Below are 18,599 nucleotides of genomic sequence, written 5' to 3' on the forward strand. Positions count from 1 at the left end.
CATTTTGTGACTTTTTTTTTTTTTTTTCCAAGATGGAGTATCGTTTTGTGACCCAGGCTGGAGTGTAGTGACATGATCTCGGCTCACTGCAACCTCTGCCTCCCGGGTTCAAGCAATTCTCCTGCCTCAGCCTCCCGAGTAGCTGGGATTACAGGCATGTGCCACGACGCCTGGCTAATTTTTGTATTTTTAGTAGAGACGAGATTTCACCATATTGGCCAGGCTGGTCTCGAACTCCTGACCTCAAGTGATCTGCCCACCTCGGCCTCCCAAAGTGCTGGAATTACAGGTGGGAGCCACCAAGCCCAGCCGATCCTTCTTCCTCCAAGTCCTCTGAGTCTTCTCCAGTCAGTGGATAGGAAAATGAGGCTGGGGAATTGGGCACAGCAGGTTTTTATTGGCCAGGACTGAAAATGGTGACATTGCTCTGCCCCTGTTTTTTTGGCAAGAGTCAGTTACACAGTACCAACTAGGGGCACCAGATGCTGTCAGAAGTGGTCTTTGCGCCCAAGAAGAAAACATCGCCTGCACAGTCACCCAACCCATAAAACAAGGCCAATGGGCTCACAACATTCCCTACCCTTTCCCCGGTTCCAATACAGCAGGCGGCACAGCCACACTTACCAAAGTCCTTCCTGGAGGAATGCCCTGTCTCCCTGGCCTGTTTCCTGAAGAAACAAGATGATAATCTTGACCCTGCAAACTGCAGGCATTTCTGCTGGAGGAAGATGTGGGGAGAGGAAGCTGTCATGCCCCTCCCTCCATCCCCTTCACTGTCTTTCATGTGGAAGAGCCAGAGCAGACGTAGGAGGTGGTGGGTGGTCTGATTGGGAGCCAGGGCCCATCTCCCCATCCAGGGCTGTCACTGGATCCCATTGCCTGCTGGTTTTCTGGACCCGTGAGAGAATGCCAATGGCTCTGTGTAGGTCCCTCGCCTTTGAGGCTGGGCTAGCAGCTCCGAAAAGGGGCCAAAGGGCAGGAATAGCAGGAATAGAGCCGTGGTTCCATGCTGGCTCCAGGGATGGGGCTTGAGGCTGGCTCGTTCCAGAGAGCTCCTTCTTTTCCTACAGAGGCCACAAGTCCCCGGCTCAGCACAATAGCCTTTGTTACCTGGATTATTCAGGATCTCCACTGTGGGAAGTGAAATTTTTTTTTAAGATGGGAAGTGATTTGTAAAACAGCCGATAGCTTTAATGACAAGCCTATTTAGCTGATAAAATTAGCCATCAGAGGAATAACTTATGTTATCCTTTTGCCGTAATTTAAATTTATGGCCAACTACCAGGCATCTTCACAGTGGATGGAAAGGGGCCAAGGTCGATCTCAGCTTTACTCTGCTCCTAAATCATTAGTTTGCAACTGTCTCCTGATTTTTATTGTTACCAACAATGGCGAAACTAATGGAAATAAACATTGGATGCTATCCTAACAGCAGATGGGTTTGAAGGCAGGGCAGTCTGTGCAGACAGCACTAATAGGATGGAGCAGAATTACTGCTATTACATTAGATACCATCGAGCTTCTGGCCAAAGTGTGCATTGATCAGGACAAGGCCCATGTCAACTGGACTCCACAACCAGACCATTAAAGGTGGAGAAGCGCTGGGTGTGCCTGTCCTGCCGCCCCGGTGAGTCTGACCCCTCCTGATCTTGCATTAAAAGCCCGGCCCCGATGGAAAGGCCCGGCCCTGATGGAAGGGGCCTGACTCACTCCAGTAATGCATACTGCGGGCTTCCCTGTGGATCCCAGATGATCTGAGCAGGTTATCTGATTAGAAATACTTAGCTAATGTTGTGCACTAAATGGGTATGTGACTGCACTTTAATTCTTCCCAAGCCTAGGGATGGTCTGTTTTTTCCCACCGGGCCCATTTGCCAGTGGAAGATTTGCTTCATCAAAGCCACTGTGCACCTTCTTTTCCCAAGGTACAGGCCCGTGTGAGCCCTGGGGAGCCCCGTCCCGTTGTGTTTCTTCCTGCTTTCAGCAGTTTTATTGCAAGGTGCTTCCGTGTGGGTTTCTGTGGGGTTTTTTGGTATTTATTCTGCTTAGGAGTTTCTTAAATTTGTGGCTTGATTTTTTTTTATTAGATTTGGGAAGTTCTTGGCCATGCTTTCTTTATTCATTGCACCTGTCTTCTGTCTCATTCTTCTCCTCTTGGAGCTCCAGTTGTACCTGAGGCTGTTTGGTTATGTCTCACGTTTCTCTTAGATCTTACTCTGCTCCACTATTCATTCTCTCTCTCTCTCCCTCTCTCCTTTTTCAATGGCTGTAAGTTTTGATATTTTCCTATAGACCTGTCTTCAACAAGCCTACTATGTCCAGTCTCCTGTTAAACCCATCCAACCAACTACTCAATTTCAGATACAGTATATCGGGGTTCTAAAAGTTTGATTTGATTCTTTTTATAGAGTCTAACCCTCTGCTGAAACACTACACTCGTTTTGTCTGTCTTTCCCCCATATTTTTGTTAACATATTAATTGTAGTTATTTTGAAGTCCTTGTCTGTTCACTCAAATATTTACCCAGGTCAGCTTCTATTAACTGCTTTATGGCTTGATAACCAATCATGTTTTTCTGCTTATTTGCATGATGAATGCTTCTCATGGTGTGCTACACATCATTGATGATGCATTTTAGAGGTTGTGGATTCTGTTATCTTTCTCTGAAGAGATGGTTCTCTGGGAATGGGGCATTTTGGCAGGGAGTAGGGGATGGCTCTCAAGACAGTACTGAGCCTTAACTGCACTTACACTTCATTCCCTCCGGGTGGGGTCCTGGAGCTGGTACAGAGCTCGTCATAGACTTGGGAGTTCAGTGAGTCCATTTGCCTTATTGGATACACAGTGAAACCGAGGCCAGGGGAAGAAAAGAGGTTCATCCAAAGTCAGGGCGAGGGAGGAGTGATGGGCCAAGGGCTCAGCCTCCAGCCCCTGCTTTTCCCTCTGGTGACTTCCTGTTCTCCTGGCCCCTGCTACCATCAAGCTGCCCTGGATTCTGTTGGGCTGAGTCACTTCCATCTTGCCCATAAGGCTGCAAGTTCCCTGGTGCAAGGTCTTGGGGGCTGGAAGCCAGGGGTGTAGGCTGTGGCCCCTGCTTTGCTTCTGAAGCACCATGTGGTCCTAGCCTTTCCCCCACCCTCCCTCCCAGCACAAGAGGCTCCTTCCCACCTCTGGGCCTCAGTTTCCCATCTGACTCATGAGGCCCTGATGTCCTAGGGCCCCAGGGAAACACTGTGGAGGCACATGTGGCCATGATAAGCATAGGAGGAGCCAGGAGCCCAGCTCTAAGGGTCCCGCTAGCACCTCCTGAAGCCCCCCTGGGCTGTCCCAGCCTGTGACTGGGCTGAGAGCCATTTGGCCCATGTGCGCTTCCCCTCTGAGGAGTCAGTCATTCCTTCTCAGGGCGAGATGGACAGCATCCAGCCACCCCACACCCTCTGGGTGTGAAGCTTGCCAAAATCTGTCCCCAAAGCAGGTTGTCCTCTCCCTCATCCCCATTTCAGTCCATGCCATGTGCTGATATTGTACCTGCAAGGTAGTCTCTTATCCCTCCTCTTATCTCCGTCTCCACTGTCTCCACCTTCATCCATACCTCCTTGTCTCTGGCATGGACTGCTGCAGTAGCCTCCCAGCTGGCATTCCTATATCCACTCTGGCCCCATCCAATCTGTTATCCATTCTGCAGTCAGCATAGTCCTTTCAAAATGCTCGTCTGGATCACTGTGCACCGCCATTCCCACCTCTCTACCCTTCTCTTTGGAGGATTCCAGTGGTTTCCAGTTGTTCTTTAAACATCTTACTGTGGCTACAGGCTCTGCCTAGTGGGGCCCCGGCAGAGCTCCCCAGTCCCTTACCTTCTGGCCCTCTGGCCCGTGTACACACCATGCCTCCCCTGCCATAAGTACCACCCCAGGGCTGTGCTTGGCTCTCAGAGGCGACTTGTTCCCTGCAATGCAGCTGACAACCCCCATTTCTGGGGCTATCCAGGTTTTACCTGCAAGCCGAGGAAGGCATTTTCATTCCAAAACCCATAACAGAATGTTAACATCGCCCCACCATGGTTTACTTGACTTCCTACTGAATGAATGAATGTGAGAACTGCCACACACTTGGAGTTCATCTCTTTAGCTGAAACTTGCTTCTGTGTATGTGCCTACATCTGCACATGTGGGCCTGGGGCTGGGCAAGCCCTGGCCTCTGGCTGTCTGGCCTGAATTCCAGCGGGACACTCTTGGGCAGCTCCATATCAATTACAAGCCATCAATAATGCATCCCTTCAGAGCGGCCAGGAAGCCATTAGCTGGCCTGCAAGCCTCGATGAGTGGCCTTGGAGAAAGTGGGCTGGGTGTGCCCATGGGAGGTTCAGATCAGCAGGGCGGGAGGGGCTCCCAGCCCTGGCAGAGCTTGGGAGGGTTGCCTCGTGGGCCCTCAGTCGCCCTGAGACCTTGCTGCCAGGGGGGTGGCTTGCCTGCTCTCAGCCTGCACATAAAGGCCACCCTATAACGAGCCAGCCTCGCTTTCTCATTCTGTGAACCTCCAGCCACCTTTGAGTGTTTTAAGTGCTGGGTTGTCGATGTTCAGCGTCTGAGCCCAGTGTGAGCCCAAAGTTAGGGCTGAGTCTGTGACCAGCATCGGGCTCAGTGTGTGAGCAGGGTCAGGGCTCAGTGCATAGCCAGCATGAGGCCTGGGTCTTTGTCTTAGCTGTGGGACAGGGTGCAGCTCAGTTGGTGGTTGGAGTTAGGGCCCAGTCTAAACCCAGGGAGTTGAACAGGCTAACTGGTTTCCTGCATTGATTTGTTCATATATTCAGCAATGTTTATTGAATGCCTCTTGAAGGCAACAAAACAGACAAGACCCCTGTTGGTTCACAGATGATATTCTCCTGGGGGTGGAGGGTGGCAGGGGTGCGCTGGAGCTGTCACTTGCTCACAAGAACCCATTGTGCACATTTCCTCCAAGGGCGTCTTGTAGATAGCTTGAAATCAGCCATGCTAGAAGTATGCCTTCCCCCCCAACCCCACCCCACTGGAACACCACTGGGGGCTGAACAAGAGGTAAACTGATCATCCTTTAAAAATGGCCGTTTGTTTTCACGCTGCTAATAAAGACATACCCAAGACTGGGTAATTTATAAAGGAAAAAGGTTTAATTGACTCACAGTTGAGCAGGGCTGGGGAGGCCTCAGGAAACTCACAATCATGGCAGAAGGGGAAGCAAACACGTCCTTCTTCACATGGCACCAGCAAGGACAAGTACCAAGCAAAAGGGGGAAAAGCTCCTTATAAAACCATCAGATCAAGGCAGGCAGATCACGAGGTCATGAGTTCAAGACCAGCCTGGCCAACGTGGTGAAACCCCGTCTTTACTAAAAATACAAAAATTAGCTGGGCACATGTCTGTAATCCCGGCTACTGGGAGGCTGAGACAGGAGAATGGCTTGAACCCAGGAGGCGGAGGTTGCAGTGAGCCAAGATCGTGCCACTGTACTCCCACCTGGGTGACAGAGCAAGACTCTGTCTCAAAAACAAACAAACAAACAAAACCCAAACCATCAGATCTTGTGAGAACTCTATCATGAGAAAGCATGGGAGTAACCACCCCCAAGATTCAATCACCTCCCACTGGGTCCCTCCCACGACACATGAGGATTATGGGAACTACAATTTGAGATGAGATTTGGGTGGGGACACAGCCAAACCATATCATGGCATGATCACAAATATTTATCTGATTTCCTTCCCCAAACCCCAATGGAATGATAGTAAAGAACAAAATTATAAATGCATAACAATTAAGAAACTATCTCTTGGACAAGTACAGTGGCTCACAACTGTAATCCCAGCACTTTGGGAGGCTGAGGAAGGTAGAGGATTGCTTGACTCCAGAAGTTTGAGACCAGTCTGGGCAACATGGCAAGACCCTGTCTCTACAAAATACAAAAATAAAAAATTATCCAGGCGTGTGCCTGTAGTCCCAGTTACTCAGGAGGCTGAGGTGGGAGAATCACTTGAGCCCATGAGTACAAGGCTGCAGTGAGCTGTGATCACACCACTGCACTTTAGTGTGGCAGACAGAGTAAAACCTTGTCTCCAAAAAGAAAGAAAAAGAGAGACAGAGAGAGAAGGGAGGGAGGAAGGGAGGGAGCGAGGGAGGGAAGGAAGGAAGGAAGGAAGGAAGGAAGGAAGGAAGGAAGGAAGGAAGGAAAGGAAGGTCTCTGTCCATCATGACAAACCTTGTCTCAAAAAAGAAAAAGAGAGGGAGACAAAGAAAGAGAGAAGGGAGGGAGGGAGGGAAGGAAGGAAGGAAGGAAGGAAGGAAGGAAGGAAGGAAGGAAGGAAGGAAGGAAGGTAGGTAGGTAGGTCTCTGTCCATCACGACAAACCTTGTCTCAAAAAAGAAAAAGAAAGGGAGACAGAAAAAGAGAAGGAAAGAAGGGAGGGAGGGAAGGAGGGAGGGAGGGAGGAAGGAAGGAAAGAAGGAAGGAAGGAAGGAAGGAAGGAAGGAAGGAAGGAAGGAAGGAAGGGAGGGAGGGAGGGAGGGAGGGAGGGAAGGTCTCTGTCCATCACAACAAACCTTGTCTCAAAAAAGAAAAAGAGAGGGAGACAAAGAAAGAGAGAAGGGAGGGAGGGAAGGAAGGAAGGAAGGAAGGAAGGGAGGGAGGGAAGGTCTCTGTCCATCACAACAAACCTTGTCTCAAAAAAAAAGAGAGGGAGACAAAGAAAGAGAGAAGGGAAGGAGGGAGGGAGGGAGGGAGGGAAGGAAGGAAGGAAGGAAGGAAGGAAGGAAGGAAGGAAGGAAGGAAGGAAGGAAGGAAGGAAGGAAGGAAGGAAGGTCTCTTTAAGTCTTGTCCATCAGGACAAAGAGGAAAGAGATTTTAGTGAATTGGGGGGAAATGGAGACTAGACAAGAAAGTTGTAACTGATTGAACAGAGTGGAGAATGGTCACTAAAGTGCCCACAGAGGAGGACAGTGAGGGAAATGGGGTACTTTTCCCCTCGGAACCCCTGAGAGTCTGGGAGGAAGGGGGTGTAGTGTGAAGCTGACACAGGGTGGGGATGGCTAAAGGTCTACATGCATAATATTCGAGATCCCAAGATGCCCTTCCAAATCCTGCATGGCCAGGAGACTGAGTTCCCCCACCCTGCAAGAGTCCAGGGGTTTGTCCTCGGGAGAAAATGAACCAGGGGGCTCTGCATGTGGGCACTGGGTTAGGCAGGGACTTGGGGAAAGGTGGAGGGCTGAAAATGAGGATTAAATGAACGTCTTTCCCCCTAAAAGTGGGACCCTCTGCCGTATTCCTCTGCCCTACTCACAGCACAGAGGCAACCAAAATTATAGCCTCAGGCAGTAAGCTGAAAACCTGTGCAGTCCCAGAGACCAAACCTGTAGACACTGACATGGGGAGGTTGTCCAGTGCCGGGTTGGTTCCTGGCCACCCTGTTGTTCATGAATGCTTTTAGTTGTGTGTGTGTTTTACTTTCACAAAAGTAAAATCAATAAAACATTAAAAACACAATATCAGAAGGTGATAAGTGCAATGCAGAGAATTCAGATAGGCTGATGCAACTGAGTGCCTGGGGGGGCTGTCCTAGGTGGCAGATCAGGGAAGGCCCCTCTGAGGGGGGCTACCATGTGATCTGGAACAGAGGGAGCAGCTGAGAACGCGGCCCTGAGACCAGCGTGTGCTTGGTATCTTTACAGAACCAGAAGAAGGATTGTGTCTTGGGGTCAGGTCACGGGAGAGAGGATGAGACGAAGTTGGCCAGGTAGGCAGGGCCAGATGGTGTAGGTGCTTTGTAAGCCAAGGCTGAGGAGCTCGGGCTATCTCCCAGGTCGGGTGGCGAACCATCGAGGTTTATGGACAGGAGTGTCATGATCTGACCTGGGTGTGGGAGAGTCCCCACGAGTCCTGTTAGAGTGATGGCAGAGGGACCCAGAAGCCGCGGCTGTAGGGGCCAGAGCTGGCAGTGGAGGTGGAGGGAGGCGCGATAGCTGCTGGACTTGGGGGATGGATGGGATGTTGGGGTGAGGGAAAGCGAGGAAGCAAGGAAGGTGATTGCATTTTTGGCTCCAGCTAAAATAAGATGAAAACACTTGAGGAACATCTTTGGATAGACAGTGAAGAGTCCTGCTTTGACCAGATTGATTTTGCAACTCCTGTGAAAGTGATACTGTCATGGAGGCATTGGTGGTGAGAGTCTGACACCTCAGTTTGAGGGGTCAGGGCTGGAGAGGTGCATTTGGGCGGCATTGGTAAGTAGGTAACCTCCTAGGCAGGGCGCCCGGGCGTGGTATTCGCTGTCCGCCCTCCATACTCGCTCCGTGCAGAAGCGGTGCGAGGCGTGCGGGGAACACTAGGTGGCGGTGAAGGCCCTCCTTCCTGCGAGCCCGCGGCCCGGACCTGCAATGTCAGACCCAAACTTCGCGTTGGCCCTGATGTCTCAGGAAGACCCTGGCGTGTGAACAGCCATCTCAGCCACAAACCCAAGAGGTATCTGGAAGCCTTTCCAAGAAGCTTTCCCCAGCAGAAAGTAAAACAAAATTAAAATGTGTGCAGCTTTTACAAGGCCAGCTTGCTGCCTGGCCACCCTATTTGTTCATGAATGCTTTTAGTTGTGTGTGTGTGTTACCTTCATAAAAGTAAAATCAACAAAACGTTAAATACACAATAATATCAAAAGGTGGTAAGTGCAATGCGGAAAATTCAGATAGGCTGCCACTCCACCTGGGAGGAAGCCCTTAAGAGGAAGCAACCCAAGTCCTCAAAGAGGTGAAAACCCCATTTTACAGAAAAGAAAACAGGCTGGATAGGTGATGGGACTTGCTCCAGGCCACAGGGCCAGGAAGCCACACGGCTTGGACTGAACCCGGTCTGGTCCTGGGTGCCTCCTCGTGGAGGAGGGAAGTGGTTGTTGCTGGAAGAAAATGAGCCAGTGTTCAAACAAGCGGGCAGTGACGCCAGGATGGGGTCCCCAGGAGGGGACGCGGGCCCTGGGTGTCCCGAGGTTTCCGGTTCTTCCTTAGTCATCAGTGTAAGGCATCTGAACGAGGCTTTCATGTTGTCAAGCACCCTTTGGGGTCACACATCTGTGCGGAGAGCTAGAACTGAATTTGCACCCAGGGCTCCTGACTCCCTGTCCAGTGGCCTTTCCACAAAGGAAACACGTTGTGTTTCCTCACCCGGGCATCCGTGAGATGGGGGCCAGACTGCAAGGCACCTGAGACACAGGATCGCACAGGTTGGAAAAGGCTCCGCAGCCTTAAGAAGATCTTGCGAACCGCGATGCTGGGAGATTCCTAAGGAATCATCCAGCCGCAGGAGACTCAGCCCAGTCCTCCCCACTCCACCCCCATGTGGGAGCAAAGCGCCCAGAGGTCAGGCTGGAGGTCCCCGCCAGCTGATCCAGCCCAGCCCTTCTCTCTCCGCAGTTTGAGATCCGACAGCTGCGCGCACACCTGGCGCAGCAGGACCTGGACCTGGCTGCGGAGCGCGAGGCGGCGCTCCAGGCCCCGCACGTGCTCAGCCAGCCGCGCAGCCGCTTCAAAGTGGTGGAGGCCGGCACGTGGGAGGAGGAGACAGCGGCTGAGAGCGTCGTGGAGGAGCTGCAGCCCTCGCAAGGTAAGCCTGCATCTCCACCCGGCCCCAGAGTGCCATGGCCAGGGGTGCCCCTCGCCCCCCTCTCGCGCCCCGGGACCGTGTGCAGAGTGGGTGGGGTTCCTTGCCCCTCCTTAACTCGTGATTGGGGGACACCCTCAGGTCCGTAGCCTTGGTACTGCCTGTCAGAGCCCAGGAGAGTATGTAGTCCAGCCACCGACCCAAACTAGAAATGACTCGTCCCCATTTCATGCCTGTGGCCACTGGCGTGCGTTGTGTGCGGTGTCTTCCCTGTCCTCACGGCAGCCAGAGGAGGAGGTGTGACTTTCCTGTTGTATGGCTAAGAAACTGAGACCCAGGAAAGCCGTCCAAAGGCGTATCGCTAATAAGTGGCAGAGCCAGGCTTCCAGACAGAGGTCTGGGGCTTCCTACTGGAATGCCACCTACTGGGGCCCAAATAAGTCCAGGCCCGGGGCCACAGCAGCCCAGAGCCTGAGCCTTGCAGACGGTGAGAATTCATGAGACAGTGATGTTAGTGGAGATGGGAACACTAGCCACAGTCCAGGGTAGGGTCCTGTATGGAAGGGAGTTATTTCTAGATTCAAATCCCAACTCTTCTATCAGCCAGTTATGTGATGGGAGTCTCTTGGGGGCTCAGTTTTGCTAGCTGTCAAATAGGAGCAGTATTGAGGCTTCCTCACAGGGCTGCTGCGAGGCTTAGAGGTTTCGGGAATTGCACGGGGCCACCCAAGCCAGGAAATGGTGGCGCTGGACTGTGAATTCGGGCTACGGGACCCAAAACCCCAGCTTCATCCAGGAGCCACTCTTCCTTGGCATGCCGTGTCCCCTCCAGGGCAGTGAGGAGACAGCCGGGCAAGTTGAGCAGGTCGGGAGGCAAGAGGCCTGAGCTCCAGTCTCTGCCACTCCCCAGCTCCCTGACTGGAGGCTTCAGCGTTCCCTTCTGTAAAATGGACTCCTAGCTCAGTTCGTCTGCCTCACAGGACCTATGAGGAACCGATGGCTGTGAGAAAGCTCTAAGGGCTGTAAGGCACTGCAACACACTGCAAACAGCTTTTGGGAAATGAATGGTCGCTTTTTTTTTTTTTTTTTTTTTTTGAGACAGGGTCTTACTCCTGGAGTGCAGTGGTATCATAATAGTTCACTGCCACCTCAGACTCCTGGGCTCAAGTGATCCTCCCACCTCAGCCTCCTGAGTAGCTGGGTTCATAGGTGTACACCATCTCACCCAACTAATGTTTTTATTTTATTTTTGTAGAGATGGGGTCTTGCTATGTTGCCCAGGCTGGTCTCAAACTCGGCCTCAAGTGGATCCTCCTGCCTCAGCCATTGAAAGTGCTGGGTTTACAGGCATGAGCCACTGTGTCCAGCCACTCTTTTGAGAGATCTTCAGATCTTAGAAACATAGGATCTGGGGGCTAGAGGGGACTTCTGGGTCCACCCCTTCAGCTGATGTGAGAATCCCCTCTATAACTCCCTGCCATGAGCCGTGCAGCCGCAGCTCGCCCTCCTCTAAGAATAAGTGCTTCATATCTCCCTGGGGAACCCACCCCACCTCCACACGGCTCTGCCTGTAAGAAAGTTCTTCCTCAGACTGCACTGAGGCCTGGTCCCTTGCTCCTGCCTCCCTGCTGGCCATGGGTTTCACGCACAGGCAGTGCCATCCCAGCTGAGACCATTTAGAGATTGTTTCTCCTCCAGGGACGTCACCTGCATTTCCACAGTCAACCTTCAGGGGACGCGCTCTCCAAGTTCTTGCTGTACTGCCTCCTCCCAGAGCTCTCCAGTGTTTTGGTCCTTCTCAGAGTAACATCCACAAATGAATGCAGTTACTGGGGTGCTGCAAGCCCAAGGCAGAATGTTGAGGGGGGCACTCTTGCTTTTTTTTTCTGGACCCGGGACCCCCACGATGCAGCCAGAAGGCTCCTGAGTTTGTGGGGACCACTTGGCTGAGCTTATAGCTGACCCAGCCTTATGTACTCCCCACACAGCTCATCTGAGCCGTGTGTCCCGGCAGTCCTGCCTTGGGCAACAGGCTTTTTGTAGCCTCGTGCAGAACTTTGTAGAACTTCGTAGTCATCAGTGTTCATCTGTAGCTTGTTTGATTCCTGCCTTTACTCCAGGGCTTGGTAGGTCCTGATTCACAACCCATTGCCAATTCCTAATTAATTGAAACAATCCCCTTCTTCATCTTCATCATTCAGCCTTTATTATGTCTGGACCTTGCCCAGCTCCCTGCCCTCTGCAGTCTCCTCTCCCCTCTGCAGTCTCCCCTACCCCACCATACCGTGATTGTTCCAAAAATCTTTCACACCACTCCCCGACTTCCGCCTTTCCTGGTTCCCTGTGTCCCTCAGGAAAAAGCCCACGCCCCTTAGGCTGGTGGATTAGTTTGCTGGGACGACCATAACAAAATGCCACAGACTGGCTAGCACAAACTCCAGCAACGTATTGTCTCACGGTGCTGGGGCCGGAACCTGAGATCAGGGTTGGGCATGGATGCTTCCCTTCCGGGGGCTGGGAGTGAGAATCTGTCCCAGGCCTCCCCCTGGCTCCTGGTGGCGGCTGGCAGTCCTCGGCATCCATGGCTTACAGTAGCATCACCCTGCTCTGTCTTCTTCATCTGCACATGGCATCCTCCCTATGTGCATGTCTGGATCTAGATTTCCCCTTTTTATAAGGGCCCCAGTCATATAAGGACCTCATCTGAACTAATGACATCTGCAACCGCTTTCTTTCCAAGACCACATCCTGAGGTACTTGGGGTTAAGGCTTCAACATATGAATGAAGAGGCGGTGCCCATTCAACCCTTAAGAGGGGGCAGGCACATAAGACCCCTGATGATCTTGCCCCGGGTTGCCTCCTCAGCTTGCTTTTCACTCTAGAGGAATGGAACTTTTAGTTCTGTAAATGTTCTGTGCGGTCTCTGAGTCTCTGCATGCTGTTCACAGGATGGCCCAGCCTCTGCCTACCAGACTTCTCTTCATGCTTAGAACCCATCTTAGAGTCAGCTCCCAGATCTCCACACCCTTCCCTGGCAACCTTACACCGACTCCCAGGTCTGGATCCTGCTCCGCTGCCATAAGCGTTTATGTGTGTCTCCCCTCTAAACTTACTTCAGGGCCTGCCTCAGCCATTTCTCCATAGTTTGTTGCATTGAATGTAATCTTCAAGCCGGTAACTGATCAAAGAACAAAATAAGGCTCTCTGACATCACTTGTCCTGCTGTGAAGCCCTGCGTCTTCTCTAGGAGCTGAGGCCAGTCAGCAGTAGTTCACCCCAGAGACCCCACACTTGGCTTTCAGCCCCAAGGCTGGTGCTTGTGGAATCTGCCTTCTTATTCTTTTTGAAAGTTCTTCTGGAAGGTGGGAACAACTTTTGCCCACTTTGCCTGGCTTTCTAAGGATGAAAGGAGCAGATTTACAATCTCACAGCCCGTTCCAGGATCTTCCTCTGTTACAGCCTCCTGGCTCTGCCCACAGCCAGTCTTGAGGCTGCACCTCACCTGGGGCTTGGGCCTGCCCCGTGATGTTCTTTCTGCAGGTCTCAGCACTCCCGGTATGGCTGCTCTCCGCGACACCTCCTCTGTCTCTCTCATCAGGGTCATTGGCTTTAGAGCTAACAGCATAGCCCTTGTCCCTCAGCCAATGACCTACAAGAGCCTGAATGCCAGATGCCACATTTGAGCCCACAGGGGAGCCAAGATCTGGACTTGGAGGTTCCACAAACAAACCAGCCTTTAAAATACTCCTGCACATTCTAGGAGTGCTCTGAAGCTTTCAGTCCTGCCTGGCCCTCCTGCTCCTCCTCTCTCTGCAATCCCCATAGTGGGCAACTTCCAGGAGGAGGAGGAGGGAGGCAGGGGCAGAAGGGAGAAATCGGGTCGGAGTCGAAGGCCACTTGGGGAAACTGATTGGCTATGTGTCACCAGCAGGATGTCACAGGGTCTGCAGTGTCCCTGCTCACCCTTCTGGAAACTAGGGTAGGGGATATCTGGATAGGGCAGGCCCAGGCCTCCCATAGAGGTGCCAGACATGCACCCCAGGAGCAGGTGCAGATGCCTCTCCATCCAGCCCTGGGGTCCCCCCTGCCCACTCTTCCCTGCTTCTGGGGCAACCCCTGGGTACCTCCCAGCTCTGTGGATGCTGCCTGCCCCAGCCTAGGCAGCTCCCTCCGCACACTGTTTCACAGCCAGCCCCAGAGCATCAACAGCAAAGCCAGTGCCTCCAAGGCAGAGGGCAGAACATGGGGCTGGCGAGGGACACGTGTGATTCACAGCCTCGCATGGTCCAGGGACACAGGGCATCCCCCAGCTGATCTCTCCTTGACCAGGAACTGTGTCCAGGGAGGGATTTTCATGACATTAGAAATTATGGCTGGACAAGCTGAGAGCACTGTAGGCCACTCTGGAGATGAAGTAAGGGCAGTGCTTGTTGCTAACTAACTGTGACCTTCAGGCCAGCGAGGCTCTGAGGCCCACCTCATGCACAGGACACAGACAATCCAGGGATTAACCTACAGACATGAGCCGTGAGTCACAGAGCCTCGGGAGGGCCCTGTGTTTTGCAGGGTGGGGGAGGGCAGCCCAGGAGGGCGGGGTGCCAGCCCCAGCCGTGAGGAGGAAGCGGCTCCACAGTCTCAACAGTTGCCAGCAGGTCACAGTCAGACAACGCCAAGCAGCTTCTGTTTAGACTTGCTCTAGCACAAATCATTTTTAAAACCTAGGCTGCAGAGTTCCAGGCTTTGGGGCCTGCCAAGTTCACAGTGCCCCTGTGTAGTCATTAATACTTCTCTCCCAAATTTATTAGTCTTGAAGCTCGCCCATAACTTATGAATTACAGCCCCTGGTGGGAGTGCCACGGATTTCACCATATATCACAGGGAACCTTCACGTCCCCTATGCTGTTGCAGCATCCAGAGACACTGCTGCAGGGGTGCATGTGGCCAGCCTGCTCTGTGCGTGCCCTCCACCAGGCAGCCCCAGGGGAGGGAGCTGAGCTGGCACCAGTGCTTGTCCTTGGAGAGGAGCGGGCCTGGGTGATCATGAAGGCAAGACTCTCCACTGGCCTCCAAATGTGTGGCCCTGACCGGGACATCGGGGACCCCAGGAACCCCAGGGCTGTAGGACTAGATCTGAAAGAGCCTCACACAAAGTAGCACTTGAAGCAACCGGAGGGACATGGGTTTAGGACTCAGGTCTGGGTTTGAATTTCAATTTGGCTTTGAACAAGTTACTTCTGTGATCAGGGCTGGCTTCATGGACGCATGACCTGTGTGGTCACACAGGGCCCTAACTTTGGTTCACTGCTCTGCTGTTACCCTCTTGAAATTCTTAATACTTTTTAAACAAGGGACCTAGAAATTATGTAGCTGGTCCTGTCTCAGTCTTAGTGTTTCAAAAATGAAACAGGTGCAGAAGTTCTTCACTGAGAAGGATTGAGCATTTAGTCATATGTGCAGCTCTCATCCCTCGTATACAGTAGGAGTTCAGTGAATATTAGTGCCCTCCCTTGGTGAGGGCTGCCAAGCCATGGAAGAGCAAGTTGGAGTTTGGGAGCAGGGGCCCAAACCAGGAATCGGGGCCTTGCCTTGGGCTTTGGGGCCTGGGTCTGCACAGGGCATGTGGTTGGCGCCTCATGCCCCTCTGCCACACCAGAGTCCACGCAGCCTGACCAGTCCCCACCACCTCCAGGAAGCCTGGCCCAGCTGACTCACCACCTTTTCTCTCCACCTCTGCCTCCTGGCTGGGCAGGTCGGGGGCTCCACCCAAGGGGTAAAACATATATAATGAGCGTTGGCACCACTGCACTTGACGGGCTTTAGGAGGATTAGTCAGGTTGGGTTTGCAAAGTGCTCACACCCTGGGAAGAAAGGCGCCGGGCAGCAGAGAGCAGCTGCCACAGAAAGCACTGAGACTTTGGAGCCAGGGGTTCAGGGAGGCAAGGGATGGCCCTGGGCTAAACATTCATGATCTCAGTGACTCTTACCAGTTCACCAGCAGGGTAGGCATTTGCTATCCCCATTTTATGGGTGAAGAAGCTGAAGCTCAGAGTGGCTAAGGGATCTACCTAAGGCCACACAGCACGTGCCCTGCAGAGCTGGGTTGGCCCTGGGTCTGTTTTGTTCTGAAGCCTGTGTTTGTGCCCATTCTTTCCTGCCCCTCCAAGGGCTGCACAACACGGTCCTGTGGGTTCTCCCTGCACGTCTCTAGGGCTCCTCAGGGCTGAATCAAAGCAAACCCCTGGGGGCAGGGGCTTATTCTTAGATGGAAGGTGGGCAGCCCCGAGTGAGGCCAACAGTGTCCGTGAAGTCTGATCTAAGACTGGTCACAGGGCCAGCGTTCCCTCAACTGGTCACAGACTTGGTGGAAATCAAGTTGTTAGTAAGAGAGAGGCACTAAAAAGTGCCAGGAACCAGTCACCAAGATGGATGCCACAGAGGAGGATGGATAAACCGAGTTCTATTTTGGACATGTTGAGTCAGAGGCAGCTGGAGGCCAGCCAGGAGTTGTCCAGGGACGGTCGGCCAGACCAGTCCGAAGCTCAGGAGGGATGTCTGGGCTGAAGGTCACCTGGCTTAGGTTATTTTTATCAACAGCTTACACGAAGATGTGAGCCTCCTCAATTATGTAGACAACATAGAGAAAGCAGAACGATCTAATACCTTGGTGGGCTGAGCCAGGACTCAGGATGTCTCCAGCAAGCTGAGCCTCTGGGCTGAGCCCAGCAAGCTGACATTTGCCCAGGGTGATGAGCCCTCCTTGGGGGTTACATGAGTACAGGGTGGGAAAGGCCTGGCCTGGCCTCAGCTCCTGCAGACAAGACCTGGGCGTCCATGCTGGCCACAAGCTCCACATGAGTTGGCAGAGGAGGGCAGTTTCTGAACACGCTCAGAGGATGTGAGGGTGCATTAGGGCAGTGTGATCACATCGGATCTTGGTGCACTTGGCACAGTCTATTCAATAATCACGGCCTTGCAGCACAGGGGCAGGGAGATCAGTGTGTGAAGTGTGGACCCCTAGGTCTGGAGCTTTGAGAGTAAACACTAGTCCCTCCCTCTGTCCCTCCTCCCATTCTGGTCACAGCTGGAGTCCATAGTGAAGCCTTCAGGGTGGAAAGGCTGGGAAACCAGGGAGGGGTAGAGAATGCACAGGGGCTTTCCAAGGAAAGGAGACTTCCCAGGAGGGATGTGAGGGGCTTTTTAGGTGGTGGAAGGGCTGTCATAGAGACGGTGAGTAGAAATAGGCTTGTCCTTGGTACCTGTGTGGAAGGCAGGACCAGGACCTGTAAGCCTCACACATAGTAGGCACTTCCTGATTAAATGCTAATGAGCCGTTTGACCAGGAGTTGACATCCCGGGAGGCCCTGACTGTGCTCCCCGCAGGCAGGGACTCCTGGGCTCAATACATGGCAAAGGGTGGGCTCACTGTGACTCCACTGAGCACAGATGAATGAGAAGCTGCCCAGGAGCTGGTGACCAGAGCTGCTCCACAAAGAGGCAGGCACGCCCTTCCTAGAGGTGTGCAGGCTGTGGTGGAGACAGCCCTCTCAGGCTGGCATCCAGGGGACTCCTGCACTGGGGACTGGCCAAGGTGCCTCTAGTCCCTTCACACTCCGCTGTGATTCCGTCACCTCTTGGAACTTCAGAACCATCTGCCTGGCCCCATCACAATCTGAAAGAGCCTCACCGGTGCCATGGGGGTACAGATGAAGAAAGGCCCAGAGAGGGGATGGGACCTGCTTGAGCCCCCATAGCAGGCCAGTGGCAGCACAAGGACAAGAACTCAGCATCTGGGATTTTCTCATTTACCCTGGCCTCCTCCTGCAAGTGGCTCTTGGGTTAAAGTTTCGCTGGTCTGTGGATACTTCAGCTGAGCTCATTGTCCTACTCACATCACATGGCCCTCTGGAGTCCCTGCAGGTGTGGTCTCAGGATAAAACCAAGATTGACCAGATCCTCCAACCTGGCCCATAGGGCCTGGAGGTCCTGAGCCTCCAGCTTGCAGGGATCAGTTACCCCTGGCTTCCCAGGGTGGCAGCCAGGCTAGACAGCATTGGCAGTACACACAGCATACGGATGCCCAGCTGCAAGAAAAGTGTAGCTGGCTGATGAGGATCAGGGCCCGGAGCCAGCCCGGGGCCCTCCCTCCCTCAACCCCAGCATTAGTGCAAAACATACCTCTGACTGCAGGCATTTACAGATCAAAAGAGGCCAGAAAAGCTTTTAAGAGCCAGGCCCTGCTGTGCTGCCTCCAGCCTCCCAGGGTCAGAGCACACTGGCTTCTGCAGCTCACAGGTGTGCCTGGGAAGGGCTCTCAGAACCCAGGGGGTCTGCTGATGCCATTCCTCAGAGAAGCTCCTGGGGGTGCAGACTCGGGCTCTAGGGGCAGCCCTGGAGCACTTCCAGACTTCCATGGGAGAGAGAGGACAGCCCTCAGCCCTCCCATGCTGAGGGCTTTCTGGTGCCTGACCCCACCCTAGGCATTGCAGTCTCTGGTCTTCCTGCCACAACTTTGGGGGTGGCCTCTCCCAATCACACCTGACCAAGTTCAGACCTTCCTGTGGCCCCTCACTGCCTTGCTGCCCTTGGAACAAGGCCTAGCTCTTAGGATGGCTTTTGGGGTCTCCGAGCACTTGGCTTTCCTCCCACTCTCAGGCCACTCTGAAAATCTCAACTCTCCTCCCATTCCCTCCCTGCTTCTCTCAGGAGGTGAATCTTGATTCCTTATTTATTTGGAATAAATAAGGAATCTTGATTCCTTATTTATTTGAAGACAGGGTCTCACTTTGTCACCCAGACTGGAGTGCAGTGGTGTGATCACAGCTCACTACAGCCTCAGCCAGCCCTCCCACCTCAGCCTCCCTAGTAGTTGGGACCACAGGTGTGCAACACCATGCCCAGCTAATGTTTAAAATTTTTTTGTAGAGATGGGGTCTCCCTATGTTGCCCAGGCTGGTCAATATTTAAGACCCTATTCCCATCCCCC

The 18,599-nt window shown here is 53.0% G+C and overlaps 1 protein-coding gene across 5 annotated transcripts in view; it reads left to right on the forward strand.

The window, feature by feature from the left end:
- The window catches only part of TMEM266 (transmembrane protein 266), a 148,928-nt gene that overhangs the window by 126,927 nt on the left and 3,402 nt on the right, over nucleotides 1-18,599 (forward strand). For all 5 annotated transcript variants that reach the window (XM_015142762.3, XM_001104538.5, XM_077938096.1 and 2 more), the window contains 1 exon segment: nucleotides 9,429-9,618. In XM_015142762.3, the coding sequence (XP_014998248.2) occupies nucleotides 9,429-9,618 (190 nt within the window).

This window comes from Macaca mulatta, chromosome 7 (genome assembly GCF_049350105.2).
Source record: "Macaca mulatta isolate MMU2019108-1 chromosome 7, T2T-MMU8v2.0, whole genome shotgun sequence".
Lineage (NCBI taxonomy): Eukaryota > Metazoa > Chordata > Mammalia > Primates > Cercopithecidae > Macaca > Macaca mulatta.